Raw genomic sequence first — 9758 nt, 5'->3', positions numbered from 1 at the left:
CCAGCACCTTGGGAAGCTGAGGTGGGCAAATCACCTGAGGTCAGGAGTTCGAGACCAGTCTGGCCAACATGGCGAAACCCCATCTCTACTAAAAATACAACAATTAGCCGGGCATGGTGGCATGCGCCTGTAATCCCAGCTACTTGGAAGACTGAGGCAAGAGAATCGCTTGAACCCAGGAGGTAGAGATTGCAGTGAGCCAAGATCGCGCCACTGCACTCCAGCCTGGGTGACAGAGACTTCGTCTCAAAAAATAAATAAATAAATAAAATATCCAGAATAGGTAAATCCATAGAGACAGAATCCAGATTGGTGGTTGCCAGGGGATGAAGGGAGAAGGGAATGGAAAGTGACTTCTTAACGTGTATGGAGTTTTCTTTTGGGGTGATAAAAATGTTTTGCAACTGGACAGAGGTGCTGGTTGCACAACATTGTGAATGTCCTAGGTGCTAGTGAATGACACATTTTAAAATTGTTAATTTTATGTCAGCTGAATGTTACCTAAAAAAAAAAAAAAAAAAAGACATGTTCTGCAAGCATGCCTGAAGTTACATAACGGATTCCTAGGAGCCTGAGAGATGGGCAAGACTGAGAGTAATGGATGAAGTAGAGAGGTTACTCCCACCCTCACAATCACACTGCCAAGGCGACATTTGGAAAAAAGCTCCCAGGTGGGATCAGAACGGCGTCTGGACTGTCTCTGGCCACTTCCCCAAGGTGGGATCCTGGACCACTCTGGCTCCTTGAACCTCAGGCTTCCTATCTGCAAAACAGGGCTGATGCACGTTCCCTGTTTTCCTCAGAGCACCACCTTCTGAACCCACCTTCACCGGGTGAATCCGCTGGAATGGGGCCAGTCATGGCACCTTCTTTTCTAAGCATAGCAGACAGAGAGTCGGTTCCTGGTTCAAGTGGAGCCATGGACGGGTGACAGGTTTCAGAAGCCACTGGTGAGAAAGGGGCAGTTAACCAGTTTGAATCCTGGCTCCATCACTATCTGTGTGGCCTTGGGCAGGTCACTCATCTTCCCCAGTTCCAATGGCTGAGCAGGAATATCTATACCTACTATGGAGAAACGATGTGTGTATACACTGGACACTCAGAGCAAACCTCTTTTTCTTTTCTTTCTGCTTTTTTTTTTTTTTTGAAACAGTTTCACTCTTGTTGCCCAGGCTAGAGTGCAATGGTACGATCTCGGCTCACCGCAACTCCGCCTCCCGGGTTCAAGTGATTCTCCTGCCTCAGCCTCCCGAGTAGCTCGGATTATAGGCATGTGCCACCACGCCCGGCTAATTTTTTTTTTTTTTTTGAGACGGAGTTTCGCTCTTGTTGCCCAGGCTGTAGTGCAATGGCACGATCTCGGCTCACGGCAACCTCCGCCTCCCAGGTTCAAGCGATTCTCCTGCCTCAGCCTCTCTAGTAGCTGGGATTACAGGCATGTGCCACCACGCCCGGCTAATTTTGTATTTTTAGTAGAGACGGGGTTTCTCCATGTTGGTCAGGCTGGTCTCGAACTCCCGACCTCAGGTGATCGCCTGCCTCGGCCTCCCAAAGTGCTGGGATTACAGGCATGAGCCACTGCGCCCGGCCTGGTTTTGTATTTTTAGTAGAGATGGGGTTTCTCCGTGTTGGTCAGTCTGGTCTCGAACTCCCGACCTCAGGTGATCCGCCCGCCTCAGCCTCCCAAAGTGCTGGGATAACAGGCGTGAGACACCGCGCCCGGCCCCTTTCTCTTTCTTTGTGGATGTTCCCAGCAGCTCTCTCAAAAATAAAATGTGCCAGTTCCCAAAATCCGCCCAAGAAAGCTGTGGCTCAGAGAGGGAGGCACTAGCCTAAGGTGACAGTGAGTCTGGGCTTAGAACACAGATCTCCTGGCTTCGTGTCCAGGGAACTTTCTTCATGCCTCTAAGTCTCATTCATTCTCTCCAACAGGAGTTTGGCATGTACTATGCCCTAGAGCGGAGGTGTGCAGGACAGGTGCTGCTGTCCCCATGTACAGGTTAAGAAACAATTTAACTGAATCTCAGGGAGGCCAAGTGACTAAGCACCAGGACACGAAACCAGAAGGCAGAGGTCTCGATTTTGAACTCGGATCATCCGCCAGGGCAACGCCCGGAAGCCTCAGGGCGCGCGTGGCTGGGCGCGAGCTCGGCGCGCAGCGGTGGGAATCCCGAGCGGAGTTGGAAGCCGGGCCCGTTCATTTGCATGCTAATACCCAGAATGCTTTTCCCCCGCACACCGCTTCTCTTAATGGAAGCGCTCAGTTTGGAACCGTGGAAAGTTTGGAACACATACTTCGCTGCCTCTTTGCAACTGTGGGAACTTCCCGCCCGCACACGCGGCGCCTGCAGCCTGGGGCTCTGCGCCAGGCGGCCCAAAGGCAGCCGCCAGCGCTTCCTGGGAAGACAAACCTTGGTGTACAACTCTAGCGTGGTAGCATCCCCGGGCGGGCCGGGGACAAAGCGCCGAGGCCTGGCGGCAGGGCCCATTACCAGAGCACCCGGCGTCTCACAGGGCTGCGGGCGCTGGGGATGCTCCGGGCTTGGAGAGGCCTGAGGGTGTCCCCGACTCCTCCGGCACCCCCACTTCCCTGAGGATTGCTGGGGCTTCCGGGGGTCCCTGCCCCGTCCATCGCCCTCATATTGTCGCCTCCCGGAGCTGCTGACTTCACGCTCCCTGGGGACAAAGCTCGGCGTGCTGTGGTTTGGGGGAGAAGCTGGACGCTGGCTTCATCTCTCCAGCTCTTCCGGGCGCGCAGCCCATCAGATCGATCAATGTACCGGGTGCAGAAGCAGCTCCGGAGGTTCGGCCTGTCTCCGGCCAGGACCCCGGGCCCTCTCTGGTGTTTGAAGCAGGGAGGCGGTCGCAGGCGACTTCTGGGGATTTCACGCATGAAAGCGGGGCTCCGAAGGGTGGACGACGCCCGCTCGACCTGCGAGTGCGCTTCGCAGGCTGGGGGGCCCGGATCCGCACCCCTCAGTTCCTGCCCCCCCACCCTGCTAGCCGCCACTCTCAGCGGGCAGGGGAGGGGCAGTGGGAGCTGGTTTGCTGGCTCGGCGCTTCGTTTGCATTGGTCCGGGGGGGCTGAGACTGCAGCCCCCGGCCCCGCGGGCGGGGTGGGGAGGCGGGGGCCGGACGGGGGCTCAGGCTGCTCTAGCATTGGCGGATCTGGGGAATGGGGAGGGGGGGCAGGAAGCGGGGGGAGCGGAGCTGCGGGGGGGGGGGTGTATAAATAGGGAAGGGGGGACGTGCATCCTCGGCTTGGTGAGGGGGGGGGGCGCTCGGCACAAAGAAAGTGTAAAGTTTGCAGCGCCAGGCGGCCCGGGCTAGGCATCCGGGCGCGCACGTGCAAGGCCGGGGGCGCCGGGGGCCCCCACTCTGAGCTCGCCGTTTCTTTTTTTTCTGCAAGCGAGAGGGGGGGGTGTTGTTGGTATCGCCCCCTCCTTCTCCTCCCCCCAGGGGTGAAAGTGCAAGAGGAAGTGCAGCCGCTGCCATCTTTCCTCCGCTCCGAACACACGGAGCCCGGGGCCGCAGAGCCGCCGCTCCGCCGCCGCCTTCTCCCGGCCTGGGGAAGGGCCTACTCTGCCGCCGCCGCCGCCCGCCCGCTCCAGCCGCCGCCGCCGCCGCCGCCACCGCCCTCCAGGCTCCGGGACCCGGCCCGCGCCACCGCCCCCGTGCGCGCCCCGCCGCCGCCGCCTTCGCCTTTTGTTTCCTCCGCTCCGGCGCCCCCGCCCCGGCTCGCGCTTTGCAGGGGACGCAGCGCGCGCCCCCAGCGGGCCCGGGAAAAGCCGCGGCGCGCGCGCGCGCCTGCGCGGCGGACCCCCCTTCTCCTCCCCGCGTGCGCGTGCCCTTCTTGGCTGCGCGCCGGCGCCGCCTGGCGGGCGGGAGGGGAGGTGGCAGGCGCGTTTGCAGGAGGGGCGCACCTCTTCGCTCGCGCACCCCCCCGGAAGGTAGACCGGGAAGGGGAGGCGGGCGGGCGGAGAGGAGAGAGTGGCGCGCAGTCCAGCGAGGGCGGGGGTTGGCTATGTGGGGGGTGGTGCACCCCGCAGTCTAGACAGTCTGATCCGGGCTGGGGGCGTGTACACTCGGCGCACCTGCGAGACTACAGAGCCTCGGGCCGGCACGTGTGGGGAGTGTGGACACGTCTGCTGCGCCCCGCTTCTCGCTGCTGAGGGGAAGGGAGGGGGCGGGCAGGTGCAGCGGCCGGGCTAGTGGGAGGGGGCGGCGGCCATGGAGCGGGTGAACGACGCTTCGTGCGGCCCGTCTGGCTGCTACACATACCAGGTGAGCAGACACAGCACGGAGATGCTGCACAACCTGAACCAGCAGCGCAAAAACGGCGGGCGCTTCTGCGACGTGCTCTTGCGGGTAGGCGACGAGAGCTTCCCAGCGCACCGCGCCGTGCTGGCCGCCTGCAGCGAGTACTTTGAGTCGGTGTTCAGCGCCCAGTTGGGCGACGGCGGAGCTGCGGACGGGGGTCCGGCTGATGTAGGGGGCGCGACGGCAGCACCAGGCGGCGGGGCCGGGGGCAGCCGGGAGCTGGAGATGCACACCATCAGCTCCAAGGTATTTGGGGACATTCTGGACTTCGCCTACACTTCCCGCATCGTGGTGCGCTTGGAGAGCTTTCCCGAACTCATGACGGCCGCCAAGTTCCTGCTGATGAGGTCGGTTATCGAGATCTGCCAGGAAGTCATCAAACAGTCCAACGTACAGATCCTGGTACCCCCTGCCCGCGCCGATATAATGCTCTTTCGCCCCCCTGGGACCTCGGACTTGGGCTTCCCTTTGGACATGACCAACGGGGCAGCCTTGGCAGCCAACAGCAATGGCATCGCCGGCAGCATGCAGCCAGAGGAGGAGGCAGCTCGGGCGGCTGGTGCAGCCATTGCAGGCCAAGCCTCCTTGCCTGTGTTACCTGGGGTGGACCGCTTGCCCATGGTGGCTGGACCCCTATCCCCCCAACTGCTGACTTCCCCATTCCCCAATGTGGCATCCAGTGCCCCTCCCCTGACTGGCAAGCGAGGCCGGGGCCGCCCAAGGAAGGCCAACCTGCTGGACTCAATGTTTGGGTCCCCAGGGGGCCTGAGGGAGGCAGGCATCCTTCCATGCGGTCTGTGTGGTAAGGTGTTCACTGATGCCAACCGGCTCCGGCAGCACGAGGCCCAGCACGGTGTCACCAGCCTCCAGCTGGGCTACATCGACCTTCCTCCTCCGAGGCTGGGTGAGAATGGGCTACCCATCTCTGAAGACCCCGACGGCCCCCGAAAGAGGAGCCGGACCAGGAAGCAGGTGGCTTGTGAGATCTGCGGCAAGATCTTCCGTGATGTGTATCATCTTAACCGGCACAAGCTGTCCCACTCTGGGGAGAAGCCCTACTCCTGCCCTGTGTGTGGGTTGCGGTTCAAGAGAAAAGACCGCATGTCCTACCATGTGCGGTCCCATGATGGGTCCGTGGGCAAGCCTTACATCTGCCAGAGCTGTGGGAAAGGCTTCTCCAGGTGAGGAAAGGCCCCCTCTTCCTCCCCTGCCACACGTATCTTAGTCCTGAAAAGGCTCCTGCCAAGATCTGGGGGTGTGGGATTTGTGGGGGTCATTTGACCTTATAGAGAACCATGCCAGGTTTGGGTAGAGTGTTTTTAAGGGCCCTTATTTTGAGATGGTATGCCTGAGACCTGCTTTCCATTCCCTCAGGGAAGTTTTTTTGACGCTAAGTGTGCCCTACTCTCTCTCCTCCTGGGGCCGGATTCCTCAGGCCAGAGCCACCGGACCTCACCATTCTTCTCCCAGGGCTCCCTTTGTGTTTCCGGCACCAGGCGTGGGGCCCCCTCTGGGGGCGGGAGACTGGGCTCCTCCAGCGACTTCCCCGCTTGAATGGCTGCCGAGGGAGGGACTGGAACAAGTGCATCTGGGACTCCCTACACTCTTGAGGCACCAGATTCCCCAACACAGAACACTGGCCATCCTGATCAGTAGACTCCAGCTGTGCCTCTCACACCACCCTGGGATCATGGGACACAGAGCTGGTCACCCAGAGCTGCTGCTTAACACCAAAAGCTTTGATCGGCTCTGACCTGGTAGCTCTAGAGCCTAATGGGACCCACGAGCCCCTTTATGTTCTCAGGACAGAAAGGAATGGGGGCAGGATCTCTATGTAGGTTCACTTTCTAGTTAGCCTGTTGGGGAACTGAGGACTTGTCTGGGAGCAGAGGGTGGTTTTGTTTTTCTCCTAAAAGGCCGGTTTTAACCTGGATTGTAGGACCTTGTGCGTTTGAACACAGGGATGGAGAACTCCCTCAGAGGGCCCCGACCGGGAACCAGTCTTACCGGTCAGGCAGCCCCTGCCCACCTGCTCAGGCGGGCATCTGGCTTACCAGCCCAGCTGGGGACTTAAGGCTCCACTGCTGGCCTCTGGGGACTGAATTCCATCCGGGTGGCATTCATTGGCTGCCCGTGGCGGGAGAGGCTGGGGGAGGGGATTGCTGAGTTTCTAAGGGGCTTTAGTCTGGACAATGAATCACACATATCCCCTCCTGGAAAGGCTGCAGTGAGGCAGCTCTGTTTCATTCTACTGCCACCGCCTCTGGTCCTAGAAAACATTGAGTTTCTGGTGGGGAGAATTGAGGGGGTGGGGAGGCAAGATCAGAGACAAATGCCCATTTCTCTTCCCCCTCCAGAGAAAACCAGGGCAGAGAGGCCTGGGCCTGTGGAGCCAGAACTGGGTGGTGACTTTGTCTTTGTCATGCTGGGGTGGGGGAGAGGGAGTCCTTTCCAGCAGTGAGTGTGTGTGTGTGTGTGTACACGTATGCATATGTGCCTGTGTGGTGGGGTCTGGCCAAGTTTCTAAAGTCCCTCTTGGTTCTCTCTTTTCCAGGCCTGATCACTTGAACGGACATATCAAGCAGGTGCACACTTCTGAGCGGCCTCACAAGTGTCAGGTAGGGGCTGGGTCAGGGCAGAGATGGGCTGAAGGAGATGATGCTGTTCTCACGGTCGCAGCCAAGAGCCAGCTGCTGCGTGTGCCGGGGCCCGGCTGACTGCCCACCGCTTTGCACACCTCCCCTCCGTTCCTCCACCCTCCCTCTGCTCTCCTCCTTTGTTCTTCCCCCAGGCCCCCTTCCCCCACAGTGACGTTCCTCCTTCCTGGTTGCTTGGTCCTGGTTCCCACCCTGTCTTTGCCTTCACTCTGTTGCCTGGCTTTCCTCTCCTGGTGTTTGCCGGCTCCTTGGATGGTGGGCCGTATCGCACAGATGTTGTGTTGGGAGACCCGGCACTGCGCTGGGCCTGACTGTTGGTTTCCAGCAGTTTGTAGGGACTGCAGGTTTTTTTAAAAGGGCTCCTGGTGGTCCAGCCAACCACTCTTCCCCTTTTCTGACCTCAGTTAGAGCTCCTCCCGGGTCCCCTCAGCTTAGGGCACTAGGCAGTGGGGGAGGTAGGAGGTAGGGAGTGGGTGGTCCCCTCTCCCACACTGGCATCTGTTTAACCCATCCTGAGCCAGGGTTTCTGGAGGACTGGAGAGCAAAGTGGGCTCTTCTTCTTTGAGCTCTTTGCAAAGTAGCAGGTAGGAAACGCTGGACCAGATAGATTCTCACCCTTGGTTTACCTGCTTGAACAATATCTGGGGGCCCTGCTGGTACCCAGAAGATTGAGTTTCCTCTCCTGGCCACTGAGCCTTCCTGTGTGGATAGCGAACACACCTCTGTCTTCTCCTTGGTTATCTCCCCTCTCCCGTGCCAAGTTCCCACCAAGTGAGGGCGAGCCATGATTGTGGGGTGTGCACTGCAGTCTCTGATAGGATAACCTGCTTCTCCTTATCCTGCTGGTGGCAAGGGGAGAGGGTTCAGGGAGACCAGCAGGGAGGGATGAATGTGCTGTAAGTAGGGCAGAGCCCCTGGGGGTCAGGCGTGGACGGTGTTCACAGGTGCTGGGCTAGGCAGTCTCCCTGGAGGATGACCCAGGGTGGGCCTGCTGGGATCTGTCTTTGCCTTGCTGCCTTCTCTCTCTCTGTCTCTGATTCTCTCATCACAGAGCACATTCTGACTCAGGTAGTGTGCTGAGTAGCCCGGGCAGAGTAGGAGGAGCCCAGAGGGCAGTGGGGGCAAGCCCGGTGGCCTGGGGGGGTAACCTGCACTCTCTGCCCTTTTTCCAGGTGTGGGTTGGGAGCAGCAGCGGCCTGCCGCCCCTGGAACCTCTTCCTAGCGACCTGCCATCATGGGACTTTGCCCAGCCTGCTTTGTGGAGGTCGTCCCATTCGGTTCCTGACACCGCCTTTTCCCTTTCTCTAAAAAAATCATTCCCAGCCCTTGAAAACCTGGGCCCAGCACACTCCAGCAACACTCTCTTCTGCCCAGCTCCGCCGGGATATCTGAGGCAGGGCTGGACCACCCCAGAGGGCAGCAGGGCCTTTACCCAGTGGCCTGTTGGCTAGCCTGGGCCTCCCTGGAGAGGGTTGACAGTGGAAGGGAACAGGAGGGGCATTTGGCCTGAGACCCCTGCTTTTGGGAGAGGCTAGCAGGGTGGTTCCTGCCCAGCATGCCCAGCTCCTCCCTGGGTGACTCGGAGTCTTTCCCATCTCAGAGCCCCCAAATGGGAGTAGCAAGGAGCACCTTTCTGGAACCCCCTATAGCATCCAAGTTTCTTTCTGGGCTCTCTTGCCTTTTCCCCCCTTTCACAGATGGCACCCCTGGGCATCTGTCCTTGCCTAGGTGATTTTGGAGGTTGGTGCCTTCCTGGGAACTAGCCACCAGCTTATCTGCTTCCCTTCCCCTGGCATCACTTCCCATAGGCCTGGGGTTTCTAGACTGGGGCCTGGCCACCCCTTTCCCCACTCCACGAGTGAGTCGGCCTCCAGAGAAGACTGGCACAATTCCAACTAGAGTCAACCCATGCTGCCCTCTGCCCTTCCCACTCAGATCTAGATCCTGCTTTCATTTCTGGCTAGTGAAGTAGACTTTTGTGTTTTTGAGGTTTATTAGCAGGTCTGCTCAGGAACCAAACTAATGAGTAGCTTTATATTGGGCCACCCCAATATATGGCTTTGGGGGCTGAAAAAGCAGATGTAGACCCCCTCCCTCGGATCCTTATTGGTATGCCCTTTAGCACTCCGCAGACTCTGCGGGGTGAACAGGAGTGATGATAAAATTTTTCATTCTAACATTTGAGGCTTTGTGTGTTTTGTCCTTGGTCTGTGTCATAACACTGACATCACTGTCCCTTGGTGTACAAATGCGCTCCTGCCCTGCCCCTCCCAACATACACTCTCACAGACCTGCTGGCCCCTCCTCCAGCCCTACAGCCACAACTCCCCTAACAGGGACCCAGCAGGTGAAGACATGCTGGCGCTCTTGCTCTGGGCTGGCCAGCCAGGTGTGCCTGGACTTGGTTAAACAGCAGGGGCATCTGTTGGCATAGTGTGGGGATGCTGAAAACATAAGAGGTGAAGAGACGGCTCTCTGGGAGTTCATTCCTTGAGTTCCCCACTGGCTAGGCACAGTCCGTATCGCTCATCCCCTCCTGATGCCAGAGAGAATGAAAGAGGCCAGTTACAGAGACTAGTGCCATAGCTTAAGTAGAAAGGCCATCTGAATGTAGGGGCAGGAAGCCTCAGGCTTGACAGTGGCATGTCTCTTTGGGACTTGGCCTGAGTGTCCTTAACTGGCCCAGATGCCCCAGATGCCCCAGGTACTGCTGGATTTATGAGCTTAGTGGGCTGGGACATTTCCCCCACATGGAGTTCAACCTGAAGCTGAGAGGCTGGA

At 59.0% G+C, this 9758-nt stretch overlaps 1 protein-coding gene across 4 annotated transcripts in view; it reads left to right on the top strand.

Moving 5' to 3' along the window:
* The first annotated feature begins 3651 nt into the window (after window positions 1-3651).
* PATZ1 (POZ/BTB and AT hook containing zinc finger 1) overlaps window positions 3652-9758 on the top strand; it is a 20426-nt gene continuing 14319 nt past the window's right edge. For 3 of the 4 annotated variants that reach the window (XM_003821468.5, XM_003821470.5, XM_003821469.5), the window contains exons 1-2: window positions 3652-5501; window positions 6875-6938. In XM_003821468.5, coding sequence (XP_003821516.1) covers window positions 4231-5501; window positions 6875-6938 — 1335 coding nt within the window. In that variant the 5' untranslated portion in view covers window positions 3652-4230. Of the gene's footprint in view, window positions 5502-6874; window positions 6939-8149; window positions 9155-9758 lie in introns of those variants that run through there. The other variant, XM_008974933.5, reaches the window with a different exon arrangement.

The sequence above is a fragment of the Pan paniscus genome, chromosome 23 (assembly GCF_029289425.2).
Source record: "Pan paniscus chromosome 23, NHGRI_mPanPan1-v2.0_pri, whole genome shotgun sequence".
Taxonomy (NCBI): Eukaryota; Metazoa; Chordata; class Mammalia; order Primates; family Hominidae; genus Pan; species Pan paniscus.
Note: the sequence above shows the minus strand (reverse complement) of the source record. Positions and strands in the feature narration are given on the sequence as shown.